Here is a 20,755-nt window from a genome sequence, read left to right on the forward strand (position 1 = left end):
AACATTTAAGACCTTATAGAGATAAGTATATCAGAGGCAGTTGCCAGTGCTAGATACTGTTACTCTCTAAATACTTTAAAAAATGCCACAAAGTAAAAAACCAAAAAACTCTGTACTCATAGAGCTTACTTTGCAGTGGAGGAACTAGATAATAAATAAATACATGTAGAATATCAATCTGGCAATCCATGCCATGGAGGAAAATAAAACATAGAGGGAGGATGGAGAGTATAGGATGGGAGTATAATTTCAAATAAGGTCTTCTTAGAAGGCCCCACTGGGAAGATAGCATTTTAGCAAAAACCTGAAGGAAGTGAAGACTGAAACTACATAGGTGTTCGAGGGAAAAGCATTCCAGGCAAAGGTACGGCAAGAGTGTGTGTGTGGCTGGAGCAGAATGAGTGAGGGGAACAGAAAAGATGAAGTTAAGGGAGTTGTGTATGGGAGGTGGGGGAGGGCAGCACGTGTAAGCCTTTGACAGGCTTTGGCTTCTATGCAGAGGGAAGTGGGGAGCTACTTCAGTATTTTAAGTGAGGAAGTTACCTGAACTGATGCACAGCTTAACAGGTTCAGTCTGACCACTATGTTGAGAGAAGACTGTGTAGAGGCTTATGGGTAAAAGGAGAGAGACAAGTCACAAGGCTATTGCAATAATCTAGGCAAAAGATAATGGTAACTTGAACCAGGGTGGTATTTGGGATATATTTTCAAGGGAGGATTTGCTGATGGATCAGATGTGGAATATAAGAGAAAGAAGTCACAGATGACTCCAAGATTTTTGATCTGAGCAACTGGAGGGATGGAATTGCAATTTAAGGAGATGGGAAAACTACGAGAGGGGCAGGGTGGGTCAGAAATGTAGTTTTGAACTCATGCTTGATATGCCTAAAGTCATGTCTAAGTGGAGATGTTGAGTAGCTGAATGGATATGTTGTGTCTGGAAAGGAGAAATCTGGGATAGAAGTACAAATTTGGAAGTTGTCAGCATAAGTACGGTATTTAAAACCACAGGATTAGGGCTTCCCTGGTGGCGCAGTGGTTGAGAGTCCGCCTGCTGATGCAGGGGACACGGGTTCGTGCCCCGGTCCGGGAAGATCCCACGTGCCGCGGAGCGGCTGGGCCCGTAAGCCACGGCCGCTGAACCTGCGCGTCCGGAGCCTGTGCTCCGCAACGGGAGAGGCCACAACGGTGAGAGGCCCGCGTACCGAAAAAAAACAAACACAGGATTGGATTAGATGACCAAAGGAAATGAGCGAGCGTATATTGAAAAGCAGTCCAAGGACAAACCCACAGGCACCCTAGAGTGTAGAATTGAGGACGGTAAATGAGAACCAGAAAAGAACCAACCCCTTCTGAGTTGCCAGGGAAACAGGAGGAGAATCAGGACAAGAGTGGTCCAGGAAGCCAGGTGAACATAGCATTCAAGGGAGAGAGGTCAATTATGCCAAATTCCACAGTCGGGTTGAGTAACATGAAGACTGAGAACTGATCAAAGGATTTACCATGTGAAGGTCATTCCTAACGTTGTCCAGAGTGAGTAAATGAATGTCACATTTCCTCCATCTATATTTGACTGGGACCCAAGAGTGCAGGGACTAAGTCTTTGTTTCTCCAGAAAGAGTTTGATGAGTTTGATAAATGACTGTAGGAATGATTGAATGAAATGGCTTTTCCCTCAGGGTCTGGCCTCCCCCAGTTCCTACTTTATTTTCCTTAGAGCTGTAGAGGGTGAGAAAGTGCACCAAGTTCCCTATCCCTGAAAGCCAGACTGTCTGGAATTGCCTGTGGTTATTTCTCTGTACTGTTCCACAGAGCCGTAAAACACCCCCACAGCCCTTCAGGGCAAAGCAGTCAAAATCTAAAAAGCAAATACTCTACTCCCAAAGTCAGGAGAAAACATTTGCAAACTGACTCAAATGAATGTAGTCAGGCCACTGGGAGAAACCGCATTCTTGAGATCATTAACTCATGGCATTGTTCAATAAAATATTTGCTTGGAAATTTTGATGATTCAAGGCATAGTTCCATAAAATACTAATAAAAATTTAAGTTGAAAACAGCTGGATGTTGATGCATTGTCCTCTGGAAAGTGGAAGATTGCCCCTTGGGGCAGTCATTCTATAGCTGCTACCATTCTTATTTACTATATGTGAGGAACTGTGCTAAGAAGTGCTTTATGGGCATTCAGCAAACTGAATCTTCATAACCAGCCTATAAGAAAGGTACTATTATCATCCCCACATTATAGATGTAATAGTTACATATAACAGCTGATGAAACGGAGGCTGGGAAAGATTGAAGGGATGTCTTGGGATTGAGTACCTTCCCTATTGAAGGACCCTCAGGAGTGACCTGATCCCCGTCAGGAGAACTGTCTCCTGGACAGGATGAGGAAGGCCCTGGTGCTGCTTCTAGAAGGCAACTTTTCCAGGGAGGAAAAGAAGGCCCAGGGGTGTGATTCTGGGATACAGCATCCTGAGAGCTGAGGTGCAGGTAGGGGGTGTAAAGAAGACTCCTGAGAGAAAGGAAGGAAACAAAAACACAATCACAATTTGTTTTATCCTCAGGCACATCTCAACTAAAAGAAATCAACTCCGTTTTTTTTCTTTTTCACACCAGGAGGCTTGTGGGATCTTAGTTCCCTGACCAGGGATTGAACCTGGGCCCTCGGCAGTGAGAGCGCGGAGTCCTGACCACTGGACCACCAGGAAATTCCCTTGACCCCATTTTATAGGTAAGGAACTTAAAGCTTCGAGAGGGTAAGTAGTGATTTCTCCCAAGTCACACGGATGTTAGGAATGGGGAAGGCCAGAATTTGCCCACAGGCTTATACAATTTAAAAGGCTACGCTCTTACATTTCCAAAAGAACACCAGACATAGCAATGAGAGATTCTTAAGAGATGGGGCTACTGAAAGGCACCCATTAAAAAGAATGGTCTCATTCACTGGACAGCTTTCCCTGGCCCCTCTTGTCTGTGTGTGTTGGGAAGCAGTCCACTCCTGTTATTCAGGGAGCAATTATTCCACTCTCATGGCACGTTCAGAGCCATTTGCTTCTCTTCCTTTTCAACCATTTATTTTCCTGCTCCTGTGAGCTCTGTCAGGGCAGAGGGAAGAGGCAGAATGCTAACCCTCCACTTATGTAAATTTGGGGAAGTGTCTTATTGGGGATAGGGTTGAAACAACCGGCTAACATGACATTTTATACAATTTTGTCTGCCTGAATTATCTGGAACCCCCATTAGTTCGTTAATTGGTCCCATGGTAGGTTCAGCAAGAGGCCACACACGTGACACGGGGCCTTTATCAGAGGTACGCTCCATCCTAGAAACTCACAGGGCCAAGATGGTGGCCATTCAGTTTATGGCTGTTCAATAAATGTTGATGGTCACTGGCAACTGACTCACCAAACTTTGGTCTTCAAGGAAGAATCATGGACTCCCAGGACTCAAGCCCCTCAAGAGGCTACCTGGACTCACCCAATCTGACCCCTGATCCTGGGAGGGAACTCTCTCTCCAACCTGCAGGATGGATGCTCTGGTCCTTTGCTGTAAGCCCTGCAGTGACGTGGCCCTTAACTTCACCAGGCAGCCCCCAGGGCTGGGACCAGGGGGCCCTGTTTTTATTTATTTATTTATTTATTTAAGGCAGGGGGCTGTTTGTTTGTTTATGGCCATGCCTGGCGGCTTTCGGGGATCTTAGTTTCCCCACCGGGGATTTTACCTGGGCCATGGAAGTGAAAGAGCCGAGTCCTAACCGTTGGACCACCAGGGAACTCCCCCAGCGGGCCCTGTTAAAATTCTCTTTCTACATTGAGCTGAAATCAGCCCCCCACTGTGGCTACTACCTAGTTCTGCTCTCTGGAGCTACTCAAAACATGTCTAATCCTCTTCTACATGCTAACTCTTCAAGTATCTCAGGACAGCACTCACGTTTCTCTTCTCTGCTCCTCCACTACCCAAGAGTTTAAATGAATTACAGTACACTTTCTTTTAAGCAAGTAAAAAGACATTACCAATATAATGAAGGACCTGTGCAGCGATCCCCAGTCTCCCACTTCTTCTCCCCACACCCCCGCTTATATATTTCTGCATGCATACATACATACAGGCGTACATACTGCTTATATATTTCTTTGGACTGTGGGATCCCAATGCAGAAAAGACGCTGGTGGGAGCATTTATAGTGCAGTGATTAATAGAAGAAAGCAGAAGTCACAGACTAAAGTTTTCTTGTGATGAACATTTACAGACTGTGTCTACCAACGGTGTGACTGTGGGCAATTTATCCAACCTTTCTCAGTTCTATTTCCTCATCTGTAAAATGGTAATAATAGTTATATTTATTGCGCGGGTTGTTTTGGGATTAGACTGTACTCCTAAATCATTTATACGCGGCACTTCAAGTAGCTGTTACAAATGTTTTCTCCCTCACCACCTCACAGACTGGGAAAGGGGCCTAGAAGGGGGTGAGAGTATTACTAGGGGTCACAGCTAGTTAACATCAGAGCGGAAACCTAAACCCAGATCGCTGATTACTCCGGTTGGCCGGGACCCCTTCCTGCTCCCCATCGCGTTCGCGGGTGTCCGCAGATGTCCATCCTGCCAATGCAGATTAGAAACTCATCCCTCATCCCACAGTGCCCACGACACTGGGAAGTCTCTACCAAGTACCGACGATAACTGCAGCGAGCTCGGGTCTTGGCTTTTTGCCGTTTAGGAAAGGGGAGGGATGGGGATGGACAACACTGGCTGACTCCCTAGGAGTAATTAAAGGTTAAAGGTAGTTTTCGGCCTTGCGATCTGAACGTTCCAGCCATTTGCATTCCGATACAGCTCCTTAGCGGCTGGCGCACCTGGGGCGGCGGAGGCGGGGCCACAGCGTGCGGTGCGGCGGCCGGGGGCGGGGCCGGGACGCCTGGTCTTCGAACCGCAGAGCCCAGCGTTGCGTTCCGGCCCCGGGGCGTGGCCTCGCGCAGGTACGTCGAGCTTCTCGAGTTTCACTGAAATTTGCCAGCTGCGGGGAAGGCGTGCGCAGAGGCTCCAATTAGGGGCAGGTGGGAGGGTGGCTTTTTCTCCTAGCTGCGAGTGGGACTCTGAGTTTCGAATCGTTGGCGGTGAATTCCCCGCCCGCCGGGTGTCGGAGCTGCTGGAAGGATGCGAAGCCTGAGCGCGGCGTGGCTGCTGGGGGGCGTCATCCTGCTCGGGACCTCTGCCTCCTGCAATCGCACCGTCCTAGGTGAGAAACTTGGCCAAGGAGGGCTCGTGCGGCTAAGGAGCGGGGGTCCTGGGCACCATGGGCAGGTGGGGGAAGAGGGTCAGGTGCGCGAAGGGTGTTCTGCCGCCGCCGCCGCCAACTCCTCCCGACATCCCGCAGCCTCCTCTCGGCGGCTTTGAAGGGGGATCCCTGCGCCCTGGGAGCAACCAGCTGGAACTAGCGTGAGAGGGTGAAGTCTACGGAGGGGAAAGGGAGGGAGCGGAGTGCTCGCTTCTACGGAGTACCCAGAGGGCTTAGCCTCTCTGGCCCCGGTGGGTTTCTTCGCAAACACGAAAATCCTTAAGGAACATTTCGCACACCCTTGAGACTCTTCCGGGCTGGTCCTGCAGGACCCGCGGAGTTAGCGAGTTGATGGCTCAGGGCGGGGTGGCGTGGATGGGAGCCCGCGGCCTGGGAACTTTCTGCTTCGGTTTTTGCAACCTCCTTCAACTTTTGGAGGCCACTCTTTGGGGTCGGCCCACGGCGTTCAAGACGCCCCCGGGGCCTGCAGCTCCTCTGGCACAGGGCACAGCGGGGGTGTGGAAGTCAGGGCCGGACCCTGCTGGGTTCTTGGGGTGACAAGCGCTCACCCCGAGGTTTAGGCCAGTTGGGCGGATTAAATAAATGGAACTTCTTCGACCCTGCTTTACATTCGACCAAGTGAACTTACGGCCCTGGGTTTCCCCGGCCTTCGCTGGCTGCGGCTCAGGTCTGTAGGCCGGAGACTGCCCGCCCCAGGAAGGGAACAGCACGGGAACCGTCCCTGGCGGCGCTCAGGTGCCAGCTTGTGCGCCGCAGCCGGGTTCCACGGATGTGCTGCCCCGGGTGTGCTCGAACTTGTTCGGCTGCTGGTGGAGCCTCCCGGGCGGAGCAGGCCTCCGAGGGCGTAGGCGCTGTTAAGCCTAGTATGGCACTGCTGTGATGCTAAAGGACGTCCCGCTGTTTGGGGCAGCCAGGGTAACCTTAAAAGGGAAGTTTTAATTTCCCTGCTAAATGTGCAGACCTGTTGTAAAAGGCAGGTTCTCACTTTTATCCTCTTCATAAAGATATTGTAAAAGAGCAAGTCACTGTGAATTTGAATTAGACGGAAGAATGTGATACCTTTCCCTTTGGAGTTACAGCAAAGGGTATTTTGGTGGATACTTGGAAACTGCACCCCTGGTACACATTTTATTGACAGCACTACCGAATGTAAAATAGTTGTCTGGTGGGAAGCAGCCGCATAGCACAGGGAGATCGGCTAGGTGCTTTGCGATGACCTAGAGGGGTGGGATAGCGAGGGTGGGGGGGAGGGGATATGGGGACATGTGTAAGCATTTGGCCGATTCTCTTTGTTGTGCAATAGAAACTAACACAGTATTGTGAAGCAATTATATTCCAATAAAGATGTATTAAAAATTAAAAAAAAACAAGAATAAAGGCATTTATTTATTTACAGGAAGTACTGAAACTGTGATGCACGCATGTCCGTTTACCCTTATGTTTTAAACTTATAAACTTAAAATTTAGGAGCAAAGCTTAGTCTGTGCAAACAATTTTTTTTTTTTTTTTTTTGCGGTATGCGGGCCTCTTACTGCTGTGGCCTCTCCCGTTGCGGAGCACAGGCTCCGGACGCGCAGGCTCAGCGGCCATGGCTCACGGGCCCAGCCGCTCCGCGGCATACGGGATCTTCCCGGACCGGGGCACGAACCCTCGTCCCCTGCATCGGCAGGCGGACTCTCAATCACTGCGCCACCAGGGAAGCCCTGTGCAAACTTTTTTTTTTTTTTTTTTTCCGGTACGCGGGCCTCTCACTGTTGTGGCCTCTCCCGTTGCGGAGCACAGGCTCCGGACGCGCAGGCTCAGCGGCCATGGCTCACGGGCCCAGCCGCTCCGCGGCATGTGGGATTTTCCCGGACCGGGGCACGAACCCGTGTCCCCTGCATTTAAAAAAAAAAATATGTGGATGTTGATGATTCATCTGTTTTATGATTCAAACGGTTCCTATAGGAAGCTTGCCCGAGTGTCTGGCTTGTTCTTGTTTACAAAGTGAGGGGCTGGGGGGGATTCCTGAAGTACAAGGGGGACTTACTTTAACAGCAACAACAAAAATCAAGTTACTTGTTAACCACAAGTATTGCACTTTTTTTTTCCTCCACATATTTTTACTCCTTTGCAGGGTAACTGTCCTAAAGGGTCAGTTAAGTAACAGCGAGACTTTAGGTAGATGGAGCTTTCCTCACAACTTGAAGCTAGATTGATTTTGATTAAGAAACAGGCCATCACCAGTGTTTCTGCCCTTTAGCACCTGTCTTTGCTTACCCTCTTTGGTTCGACCCTAAGGTGTGCCCCTCAGTTTGCAGCAGGACACATCCTAGGTTTGATTTTTCTTCTCCAAGGTTTTTCCCCAAATGACTGCCTTATGGAAGGGAACTCAGCCTAGAGTGTAACCTTCTCATTTTACAGATACGGGCCACTGAATTGAGGAGTAAGGGCCAAGGAAAACTGTCCATCAGGCCTCTGCTTTCTTTCTGCTCACAACAGTAATCGATAGTTATTTCTGTAAATATGTTTCATCTGTCTCCCCACCAGATCACGTACTCCAGGAGGCCAGGGACCCCTAGCGGCACCTCCATCACCACGGTCCAGCACAGTCTCATTCCCTAAAGGACCTCAGTAAATAGCAAATGAAGAATGAAGTGAAGGGACTTACCCAGAGTGACCTGGTGGTTGATGGCAGTTCAGCATTTAAGTCGGCTTCCTTCAGGCACTTACTTCGTTCCACCGTGTCACGAACCTGAGAAGTCCCCTGTAATGCAGTCATTCCATGTTTCTTTTGGAGACTGAAACTTGTGTTCTTTTTGTAATTGGTTTTTAATTATACAAGCTGTATGTGATCACTGTAAAGGAAAAATGAGTCCAAAAGAAGGGTTGCATTAATTAAATCACCCTCAGTATCCAAAGCACTGCTAACATTTTGGTTTCCAGCCTTTCTCATGCTTTCATACATCCGTGCATAAAATACATATTCACAGAGAAATTTTTTTGTACAAGTATGTGTTTATATAAACATCAGTAGCATATCAGTAAATATAAAACATTTTTAATGACTCTAAAATGTTGTCAATGGATGTATTATAATTTTTAATTGGTCCTCTGTTCATAGACACATGGGCACATGGTTTTGTAATAGTAATAGTAAACACTGGCTGACTTCCAGTGTTTTGTAATAAGAGAGAACACATAGAACATGAAGATGGGACTGTTTGGTCGTCTTCCTGGCCTTGTAGTTACTAATTAACCTTGATAGGCAATGTTTTAGTGAAGTCTGTGTTTGTCTTTCTTATGGTTTTATTAGCTGGACAAGTGTTGAGAGGAAAACAGTTCATCCTGAAAGAACACGAGAAAGTTGACTAAAGTGTACCTAGAGAAGGGGTACCGAGCAACTGAAGCTTTTATTTTTTTTGATCTGTGCTCCCAAAGGTCGGAGCAAAAGAAGATTTGGGGTGAGGAGGATAGTAGGGGAAAGAACACAAGAGGAGAGTTTAAACAAATAAAGTAGCTGCTCTGTACTTGCTTTGGTTGGGAGGGTGCGCAACAGGAAGATGCTTAATATAACAAAGAACAGGTAGCGTTTTTAAAGTTAAAAGTTTTCCATGCATTTTTACCCCAAAATTGTACAAATCAGAAGAGTTAAAAAGAAAACGAAACATCCCCTCTTCTCTGCCCTCTTCACTCTCAACAGACTTTTCTATGCAGAAATATATGTATTTTGTAACAATAGAAGGATCATACTGTACATTCTGTCCTACAGTTATTTTTTTTTAACCTAGTAGATCTATTCATGGTCAGTATAAAAAAAAATCTGTCCATACTTGTGTAGAGGGAATATTATTCATTGTATAAATGCCATAAATTATTGAACTAGCCTTTTTTGTTTTTCGATGGTCGTTGAAACTAACATTTTTGTTTTACCATGGTAAACAATATTCTAGTAAATATTCTTGTACATAGTGTTTTTGTGCACTTTAGCTAGTATACATGCAGGACTAATTCCTAGCAATAAATTGATGAGTCATAGGGCAAGCACACTGAAAATTTTGATGTTTTTGCCAAATTGCCCTCCAAATAGATTGTACCAATTTATACTCCTTTGAAAAAGTAATCCAAACAACATAGAAGGGTGTGAAGTAAAAAAAAGTAAGTTTCCCCTCCCCATCCATTTTACTCTATAGAGATGGCCGTTGTTTATAGTTTAGTGGGTATTTTTCTAGACTTCAGATTTGCAAACAAATTATAATTTTGTTATATAGATGGAAGCATATTATTCTGCCAGTTGCTTTTTTTCAATGGACATATTGTGACTCTCTTTCCATTTCAATGCTTATTAAGTAGTGTAGTGTCTGCTATTAATGCTGGGGACTATGCTGAGGATATGGTAAGTTAGGAATGGTGGTTGATGAACGTTGCTTATTTCCTGTTTGTTTGTAATTGGGGTGGGGGGATGATGCCTTGAGCACCAGTGGGTGCGTATTCTTGTGTACTTGGGCAAGTATTGTTGATTACAGGTCCCAAATGGAGAATGCTTTTGTGTGTTTAAACTTTACGTGTGTTTAAACTTCATATGTACATTTAATTTCATCTTCGCTCTCGAAAATAGAAATGATTTTGTCTGGTGTACGGATGGGTTATAGAGTTGGAAGCTGGAATAGCATCAGTTCTAGACAAGTTCTGTGAGTTGGGGTGACTGGGATAGGATGCTGTACGAGGTAAAAGTCTGTGCACTGTGCTGAAAGGGCTTCAGGGAACTTTTTTTTTTTTTTTTTTTTTGCTTCAGGGAACTTTGAGCAGCATCTTGACATTTACCAGTGTTAGAACTGACCAGTGTTATACCAAGCGGCATGCTGTTGTGTGCTCTGCCACTGGTACAATGAACATAGCTAATATGACTGGTATTTCAGATTGAGATCATTCAAGGTCGTATGTTGGAATATTCTCAGGAATTTTTCTTTCTCTCTCTCTCTCTCTCTTTGAATCCTTCCCTAACTTTTTGTAGTATTTCTTGCTCTTCCCCCCTCCCCTTTATTTTAGTACTCTTATTTAAAATAGATTTTTATCTCTCTTTACATGAACCTTCCTGACCTGGCGTGTGTTTACTTTTATGGGAAACTTTAGACATGTGAAAGTAGAATATTACAGTGAATCCCAGGTACCTCTCCCTCAGCCTTAACAATGATGCCCCAGCCTCCTTCCTGCCCTCCTTCCTGTGTTATTCTTTAACAGCTTTCAGATACAATTTGCAGACCATACAATTCACCTATTCCAAGTCTACAATTCAGTGCATTTTAGAATATTCACAGTTGTCTATCCATTACCACAATCAACTTTAGAATATTTTTATTGCCCCATAAGAACATCCCACTCCCCACCCCACCCCCGCTCTTAGCCATCACCCCCCAATTTGCCCCATTCCCCAGCTCCTGGCAACCACTAATCTACTTTTTGTCTGTGGATTTGCCCATTCAGGACATTTATTATAAATGGAATCATACAATACACATTCCTTTGTGACTGACTTCTTTCAAAAGCATAATCTTCTCAAGGTTCATCTGTATTGTAGCACGTATCAGTTCTTCATTTCCTTTTATTGCTAAATAATGTTCCATTGTATGCGTATACCATATTTTGTCTACCCATTCATCAGTTGATGGACATTTTGTTATTTCTGCTTTGGGGCTTTTATGAATAATGCTGTTATGAACATTCCTGTATAAGTTTCTGTTTGAACACGTGTTTTAATTTGTCCTGGATGTGTACTTAGGAGTAGGAATGGATGGGTCACATGGCAACTCTATGGTGAGCCGTTTCAGGAACTGTCAACTTATTTGCACAGTGACTGCATCACTTTACATTCCCACCAGCAGCACCTGAGGGTTCCCCTCCTTGCGTTATTTTGAAATAAATCCAGATATAATTTCATCTTAAAATATTTCAGTATGTATTCATAAAAGATGGCCATTTCCTTTTCAAACATCACCACATAATAACCACTGACAAAAATTGTGTAATATAATCAAATACTCAGTGTTCATATTTCTAATTGTTTCATAAGTGTCATAAATACTATATTAATAGTTTGTTTGAATCAGGATCCAAACAGGGTCCACACATTACATAAGGTTAATATTTTGTCTTTTAATTTATGGGCCCTACCTCCACACCTCTTTCTGGGTTTTTGCCTTGTAATTTATATTTTGAAGAAATGAGGTCCTTATCCTGCAGCAGTTTCCACAGCCTGGATTTTGCTAATGACATTCTTACGTTATTGAACATGTCCTATTGTCCCCTTTATTTCTATTAATTTGGCTGTTGGATCCAGGGGCTTGTTCAGATGAGGGTTCGTTCGATCGGTCGTTTGTTGCAAGATCACTTCATAGGTACTTCTTCCCTTCGGAGGCAGATAACGTCTGGTTATCATGTTTGTGATGTGGATAACTCCGGACAATCAATGCTTAGATTTTCTTCCCTTTTATAAAGCAAGTTATGTAATTTTGTTTGTTTGTCTTGGTACCAAGGGAAAAAATTGAGTCTTTTTGTGGTAATTAGAAAATCTTGGTGGCTCCATTCTGTAGAAACGCAGTCTGACTCATTGACTTGGTCTCTGGTGGGCTGTTTCTGGGCTGGGTGTCCCAGCTCTCTGAATGGAAGAGTCCTCAGAACAGGGGTCCGCTGTCCAGTCACCAGCTTTGCCACACCTGCCTCTCCGGAGAGCCGGTAACCGCTTTTCAAACCAATGGAGAATTTATAGGATTCTCTTACACCTCTGAAAGTCTTCCAGAACATGTTAATATTAATACAAATAAATATATAAATTATTAGAGGAGGGGCTAGTTCAAAGCGGGGGTGTTAAAATGGTAAAACTTTACATTTAAAATTTTCTGTTTGAGAACAGACGTGTGGAATCCGCACAGGTTAGGTTGGTCTCAATAGACTCCAGCGTGTGACCTCACGTCGGTCTCCGAGGCTATGTGATATAGGGGTTAGAACCAGGGAGTCTAGAAACGGACTGCCTTGGGTTGAATCCTGACTCTCCAACCTAACAACTGTTCAGCCTTGGAAAATTTACTCAGTTTTTTCAAGCTTCAGTTTATGCATCTAGAAAATGTAGCTCTAATAATAGTACCTCCTCATAAGGTGTTGTGAACGTGAAGTAAGCTAATACACGTGAAGTGTTGAAAGCAACGCTGGACACACGATATTAAGCGTGTGTGTCCTGGAATCCCCTGCCGGCGTCTGTGTGGTTTGGGTACTAACTGGGTCAGGCTAGAGCTCTAAAGACATGAGCTGCGCTCTTGATTCTCCTTCCTTTTTTTCATCGGTAGGGCTAGCTGAGCTTTTCAATCCACCCCATGTGCGAGGTCCAGGGCTCTGCCAGGGACCATGGGGATAAGGAAGTTAGGAATTAAGGATAAAGAAATTAGGACAGTCCTGGAATTAAACCTGTAATCTCACACAGCGACTCTTGCCATTTTGACTCCTGGAGCAAGTTCCAGACATTACCAGTCTATAAATATGTCGTTACTATTCTCTTGTGGTGTGTAAAATCGGTCACTCTGCTAAACTGGTTGTGAAAAACATGTAAGTGGGTCATGAAATCAATGTAGAAGGTGGTGACTGGATTTCACAAGAATGGAACAGAATACAATAGAAAGTATTAGAGTGTACCCTGCGCAATAAGGCTAATTATTATTTTGTGAAACTTTTTTTCCATTATGGTTATATGTATCAGAACTGGGTTACCATATAGAATATATTTCTTACTGTGGGTTATGGTCAAGCTTTGAAGATCACTGTAATATGTAGGGATATTATTTTTTTTTATTATTTTTTTTTATTATTATTTTTTTGCGGTACGTGGGCCTCTCACTGTTGTGGCCTCTCCCGTTGCGGAGCACAGGCTCCGGACGCGCAGCCTCAGCGGCCATGGCTCACGGGCCCAGCCGCTCCGCGGCATGTGGGATCTTCCCGGACCGGGGCACGAACCCGTGTCCCCTGCATTGACAGGCAGACTCTCAACCACTGCGCCACCAGGGAGGCCCTACTTTATTTTTTAAATTTAGAAATAATTCATGCTCTTTTGAAAAAATTATAAAAGAAATCGGAAGAAGAGATGAGTCTGTCCTAAGTGTACGAACTTCCTGTGTCTGCCGTAACAAATTGCCGCAAGCTGTTGGTTTCAGTTCGTAAGAACTTTTTTTCTCACAGTTCTGGACGTCAAGAGTCGGAAATCAAGGTGTGGGCGCCTCTCGAGGCTCTAGGGGAGACTCCGTTCCATGCCTCCTCCAGCTACTGGGGGCTGTTAGTATTCCTTGGCATTCCTTAGCTTGTTCCTTGGCTTTACTCCAGTCTCCGCCTCCATTTTCACATTGCTTTCTCCTTTCTGTCTTCCTTCTCTCTCAAATCTCCTTCTGCCTTTCTCTTATAAAGACAATTGTCATTGGACTTAGGGCCCACCTGGATAATCCAGGGTGATCTTCCCATCTCAAGATCCTAATTGCATCTACAAAGACCTTTTTTCTAAATAAGGTAAGGATCACAGATTCTAGGGGTTAGGACATGGACATCTTTTTTGGGGGGCCACCCACTCTGCTAAATGAGAAGTGAAGTATTGATCTCTACACCCTCTCATCCTCCACCCACCGTAATCACTGTCACTTCTTAGTAGGGAAGCCTTAAGAGAAGTGAATAACCCTGCTGAACATGGGTACAAAGGTAGGAGAGGAAAAAATGATGACTAAACATACAAATTATCAGATAAACTTGTGAGTAGGTTGCATATCCTCCCTGGCATACTGTGGTGCCATGGTGAAGGACTGCTCTTCCCCAGAATTAAAGTCAGATCCTTCCATGTCCTCACATTGTCCCTCACGTTCATCCGCAGGTCCATGAGCGCTTCATTGGCATAGGCTGTCTATGCCATTGGTTTGTGATTTGTAAAGTTGAATTCATAATATGGGGATGAGAGTGGAAATTGTTAAAGCTTGCCAGGTTACCTGCTTAAAAGTCAGAATACAAATTTGTCTGAACAGAAATCATGCACCTATCCGTCCAGTGACCTTGAGGCCGGAAGGCTTGCCTGTCTTCTGGCTTCCATGGGAAGGTCTCCAGGAAGCCCACACAGAAGTGGGGGATCCCTGCCCACGGCTGAGGCTGTCCTTGTGGCTGGAGAGGGACTATCTCTGTGCTCCTGAGAATCTTGCCGTTTTGGACTTTGGGCTAGGGAGTGACAGGCAAGGCTGGATCCTGCCTGTCTTATAGCCCCAAGTGAGATAGATGGCCATGATGAGAATGGGTGTGGACAGTTTGTAAAAATAAATTGAAATACCGTCACCTTTTTCGAGATTCATAGAAATCAATGTTATCTTCTACACATACTTCACAACCCTCCCATAAAAAATACTTAATGTAAAAAAAAAAAAAGCAAGCAAACCAGTCCAGACCATAGAAATCCCAGTAATTCCGTCACCCAAAGAAAGCACCCATAAGTGTTTTGTGTACTACTCCTCCTGTCTTTTTCATTTCTCTTCTTTCACACGGCACAGGAAGCTTTCTTCAGCACAGGAAGCTTTCTTCAGCTACGCTGCTCTGGAGAAAGGCAGGGCTGCCGTAACATGCTGTCCGTGCCAGTTGTCTCTCAATCCCTTTCAGTTCATTCTGCTTCTTTTTCTCCTCAGCTGCTCTCCTCCTTTCCTCTTCTGCCCAAATTTTCAGGTGGCTGTAACGCTTAGCAGCACCATCTTGTCCGTGACCTTCCCACCGGCCCTCCTGTCTTTCCTTGAAGTGATTTTATTTGGACAAACCAGCATTTCTGTGGAAACGTTGATTTCTGTAATGACCCTTGTCTGCCTTGCCTTTCTTGCGCAGGAACCAGTAGACCCTCTAAAGGAAGAAGTCTTATTGGTTACGTTGATAACTCACCTCAGATCACGGGGAGAGGAGCAACAGTGGAACCAGTCTTCTCTGTGGATGAGTCTTCTGCCTCTGTCCTCACTGGAAAACTGACTACTGTCTTTCTTCCAATTGTCTACACAATCGTATTTGCGGTTGGTTTGCCAAGTAATGGCATGGCCCTGTGGGTCTTTCTTTTCCGAACGAAGAAGAAGCACCCTGCTGTGATTTACATGGCCAACCTGGCCTTGGCGGACCTCCTCTCTGTTATCTGGTTCCCTTTGAAGATTGCCTATCACATCCATGGCAACAACTGGATTTATGGGGAATCTCTCTGCAAGGTACTTATTGGCTTTTTCTACGGCAACATGTACTGCTCCATCCTCTTCCTGACCTGTCTCAGTGTGCAGAGATACTGGGTCATCGTGAACCCCATGCTGTACCCCATGAAGAAGGCGAGCATTGCCATCAGTGTCTCCCTGGGAATATGGCTGCTGATTCTGCTGGTTACTATCCCCTTATACACTGTGAAGCAGACCCTCTACATTCCAGCCCTTAACATCACGACCTGTCATGATGTTTTGCCAGAGGCGGTGTTGGTGGGGGACATGTTCAATTATTTCCTCTCTCTGGCCATCGGAGTCTTTCTGTTCCCAGCCTTCCTTACGGCCTTTGCCTATGTGCTGATGATCCGGACCCTCCAATCTTCTGCCTTGGATAAAAACTCGGAAAAGAAGAGGCAGAGAGCCATCAAGCTCATCGTCACTGTCCTGGCCATGTACCTGATCTGCTTCACTCCTAGTAACCTTCTGCTCGTGGTGCATTACTTCCTGATTAAAAACTGGGGCCAGAGCCACGTCTATGCTCTGTACCTCATAGCCCTCTGCCTCTCCACCCTCAACAGCTGCATTGACCCCTTTGTCTATTACTTCATTTCACAAGACATCAGGGATCATGCAAAGAATGCTCTGCTTTGTCGGAGTGTCCGTACTGTAAAGCAGATGCAAATATCCCACACATCAGTCAAATTCTCTAGGAAATCCAGCTCTTACTCTTCAAGTTCAACCAGTGTTAAAACCTCCTATTGAGTTTTCCAGCTCCTCGGATGGAAGTTAGGGGGATTTGGAACCTGATTAACATTATGGGGATGCTTCTGTTGTTTCCCAACCATGTGGGTTTCGCCACATACCCTGTATATGCAACAGCTCTCAGGATTGCTGGGAGCTTCCCTGTTTTCATAAGGAAAGTCCCCCAAATTAACATAGATGTCAGTTTCAGAATTCCTCTACTCAGGTGCTCCTGGAAACGGAACTGATGGAAGCAGACTTTTCAGAAGGTGGAGAAAAGACAAAAACCCAGTGACTTGCAAAGACTAGTATTGGCGTGAAGACCAAGTTCTTAGCTACAACTACATTTTACATCTGGGGTCAGTCACAACCATGTTAGGGCTTCAGGGCCCTCAGAGATGATTGGTCCAATTGACCGGCTTTAAGGATAAGGAAACTAAAGAGGTGAGGGAGCTGCCCAGAATTAGGTTTCCAACCAATGGCAATAAGTTAGGACTGGACAGTTTTGAATGGTCAGTGGGGTTCTTGTACCACCTCATCAAAATCCTTGTGGATCAGGCTTCCCTGGTGGCACAGTGGTTGAGAGTCCGCCTGCCGATGCAGGGGACATGGGTTCGTGCCCCAGTCCGGGAAGATCCCACATGCCGCGGAGTGGCTGGGTCCGTGAGCCATGGCCGCTGAGCCTGCGCGTCCGGAGCCTGTGCGCCGCAATGGGAGAGGCCACAACAGTGAGAGGCCTGCGTACCGAAAAAAAAAAAAAATCCTTGTGGATCTTGTTGAAAAATGCAGATTCATTATACTCAGGAATCAGAGCTCAGAGTCTGGGGACAGGGCCCAGGAACCTTCATTTTAACAAGATTTTCGTGCACTCCAAACTTTGGGAACTATTGGTCTGGGTACTGCTTCGACTTGACAAGGGGCCGTGGCAGTTTCTGAAAAGAGAAGCAAACAGGATGTTGTGTGTCTCTTTTATGTTCAACTTATAATGAATTCTGTTTGTTGACTTATTGGGACTTTCAATTATTTATCAATCCTTTGAGCTTTTGTGTATATCATTATCACTTCGAGGAAAATACATCAAGGATTTTAAATGTAGAAAAATAAATTTTGTGTAACTCTTTACTGACTTCAGTGAAATCTTCAGGTTGTCTGAATAATAGATTGTTTCACAACTAGGAATAGTGTTTACCACTTAGTATTTTAAAAAATTGTTGGGGCTTCCCTGGTGGCGCAGTGGTTGAGAATCCGCCTGCTAATGCAGGGGACACGGGTTCGAGCCCTGGTCTGGGAAGATCCCATATGCCACGGAGCAACTAAGCCCGTGCGCCACAACTACTGAGCCTGCGCATCTGGAGCCTGTGCTCCGCAACAAGAGAGGCCACGATAGTGAGAGAGAGGCCCGCGCACCGCGATGAAGAGTGGCCCCCGCTCGCCGCAAATGGAGAAAGCCCTCGCACAGAAACGAAGACCCAACACAGCCAAAAATAAATATAAAATAAATAAATAAATTTTAAAAAATTATTGTTGGACTATTTATTGCCAGTTTTGTTGACTTTTTATCAAATATGAAATTATAAAGCCGTCACTGGGTTTGAACCACATCCGTTTGGAAAAGAACTTCTGAAATAGAAGTGATTTGCAATGTATTTAAAGAGGTACTTGACTCCAAGCTGACTTTATACAACTGGTGTATTTGTGACCTTTTAAAATAATTGTTCTATTGTATGATTGATTTATAAATAACACATGACTTATTTTTTACAACTTATGTCTGAATTATGTGGCTTTTGCTTTCATTTTTGTTTTCAAGGGAGGGAGTGAGAGAAGGGAAGCAAAGGCATCACTCTTCTAAGAAGAAATGTAAGTGATTCTCACATCTTATTTTTTACGTAAATAGGGCCATATTATACACATTGCTCTGTGATAATTGTTTTTCTTTTAACCACATTTTAGAATTCTTTCCATGTCTGCATCTATGAATTGACCTCCATTTTTAAAGGATACAGACTACTTAATATCTTGGATATATTGTGACGTTTTAGTCATTTAGTTATTTCCTACCTATGGCTCCTGAAATTGTTTCTTTCTCTCCCTCTTTTTTTTTTTCTTCCTCTTTTAAAACAGTGCTGGGCTTCCCTGGTGACGCAGTGGTTAAGAATCTGCCAGCCAGTGCAGGGGACACAGGTTCGAGCCCTGGTCTGGGAAGATCCCACATGCCACGGAACAACTGAGCCCACGTGCCACAACTACTGAGCCTGTGCTTTAGAACCCATGAGCCACAACTGCTGAGCCCACGTGCCATAACTACTGAAGCCCTCACACCTAGAGCGTGTGCTCCCCAACAAGAGAAGCCACCACAATGAGAAGCCTGTGCGCCACAGTGAAGAGTAGCCCCCACTCACCACAACTAGAGAAAGCCTGCGCACGGCAACAAAGACCCAACGCAACCAAAAATAAAATTAATTAATTAATTAAAAAAAAAACAGTGCCTCATTGAACATCTGTGTGTAGACATCTTTGTGAGTATTTCTGTAGGATGAGGTCCTGAAAATAGAATGGCCAGGTCAAAAGTTATCGATGCCCATTTAAAATTTTGGTAACACTTGCCAAATGGCCTTCAGTAATTTATACTTCTACCAAAACGTATGTTTGCACCTACTTCCTGAAATGCTCATCCATCAATCTTCTTTTTTTTTTTTTTCTTTTTTTGCGATACGCGGGCCTCTCACTGTTGTGGCCTCTCCCATTGCGGAGCACAGGCTCCGGACGTGCAGGCTCAGCGGCCATAGCTCACGGGCCCAGCCACTCCGCGGCATGTGGGATCCTCCCGGACCAGGGCACAAACCCGTGTCCCCTGCATCGGCAGGCGGGCTCTCAACCACTGCGCCACCAGGGAAGCCCCGTCAATCTTTTGAAATGTTACCAATCTAATAGGAAAAAATCTCATTGTTATTTTACTTTGTATTGAAGCAGCACAGCTTAGTGGCTGCCAGGCAGGGCTGAATTCTGACTCCATTATTTCTTTGTTTTATTTAACTTAGGGAAGATGCTTCTCTGTGCTTCAGTTTCCTCATTTGTAAAATGAGGATAATAGTATCTTATAGAGTTATTAGGATTAAGTGTTTGGCACGTATATGCTCATAAATTTTATGTAGCATTATTACTGTTACTCCCTAACTACTGATGTGATCTCATTTCTGATTTGCCCCCTTTCACTTCAGTGCCGGATACACCCTGCCTTCCTCGCTGGCTCTGCTTTCAGTCTCATAGCAGGCTGTCTCATAGTGGGGTTCCCATTTTATAGGTGGGAAAGCAAAAGATGGTGGACACAGGATAAAAGGGAGAGGAAACAAATGGCTCTCAGGGGCCCTGCAGATGGTCTGTGGGCTCATCCAATGGAAAACATTTTTTTGGTATTTGCTATTTTTTAAGTGATTTTTTAAAATTAATTAATTATTTTTGGCTGTGTTGGGTCTTTGTTGCTGTGCGCAGGCTTTCTCTGGTTACGGTGAGTGGAGGCTACTCTTCGTTGCAGTACGCAGGCTTTCCATTGCGGTGGCTTCTCTTGTTGCGGAGCACGGGCTCTAGGCACGCGGGCTTCAGTAGTTGTGGCACGTAGGCTCAGTAGTTGTGGCACGTAGGCTCAGTAGTTGTGGCTCACGGGCTCTAGAGCGCAGGCTCAGTAGTTGTGACGCATGGGCTTAGTTGCTCTGCAGCATGTGGGATCTTCCCAGACTAGGGATCGAACCCGTGTCCCCTGCACTGGCAGGCGGATCCTTAACCACTGCGCCACCAGGGAAGTCCCTACTATTTCTTTTTTTTGCGGTACGGGGGCCTCTCACTGTTGCGGCCTCTCCCGTTGCGGAGCACAGGCTCCAGACGCGCAGGCTCAGCGGCCATGGCTCACGGGCCCAGCCGCTCCGCGGCATGTGGGATCTTCCCGGACCGGGGCACGAACCCATGTCCCCTGCATTGGCACGCGGACTCTCAACCACTGCGCCACCAGGGAAGCCCCCTGCTATTTGCTGATGGTTAAAAAAATCAAACTGAATAAAAATATATAAAATAAAAAAATTTTACTTCTTTGCTACTCATGCTCATTCTTATTTCTCAGAGGGAACTAATTTTTATAATTTATAGAAAGTATATGTATTTTATATGTATGTTATACTCTTAAAATAAGAATGAATATGTATGTGTATGTAAATACATATGTGCATGTATATGTCAACTTCTAAATCAGTTCATGTGGATCTTCCTCATTATTTTCAGTGACTAGGTAGTATTCCGTGCACGGGTGATCATAATTTAATCACTACCTATCGAAGAAATATTTTTCTTGGTTCATTTTCACCAAGTCTGTGAATCTACATTAAAAAGTGTAAAAAAAAAAGATTTGGGAAATAGAATCGTGGGTGTTTGTTTGCTAAAGCAAATTCTTTTCCAATCATGTTTGTTTCTTTTGCCTTTGAGGAGTGACTCACAAAGGTCTTGTTCTACCTGA

The 20,755-nt window shown here is 45.2% G+C and overlaps 1 protein-coding gene across 1 annotated transcript; it reads left to right on the plus strand.

The window, feature by feature from the left end:
* The first annotated feature begins 5,122 nt into the window (after positions 1 to 5,122).
* Positions 5,123 to 16,760, plus strand: F2RL1 (F2R like trypsin receptor 1). The gene is made up of 2 exons (XM_079915689.1): positions 5,123 to 5,239; positions 15,161 to 16,760. The coding sequence occupies exons 1-2, from the start codon at positions 5,158 to 5,160 to the stop codon at positions 16,270 to 16,272; spliced, it is 1,194 nt and encodes a 397-aa protein (XP_079771815.1). The 5' UTR covers positions 5,123 to 5,157; the 3' UTR covers positions 16,273 to 16,760.
* Positions 16,761 to 20,755: the final 3,995 nt, after the last annotated feature.

This window comes from Stenella coeruleoalba (genome assembly GCF_951394435.1).
Source record: "Stenella coeruleoalba genome assembly, chromosome: 3".
Classification (NCBI taxonomy): Eukaryota; Metazoa; Chordata; class Mammalia; order Artiodactyla; family Delphinidae; genus Stenella; species Stenella coeruleoalba.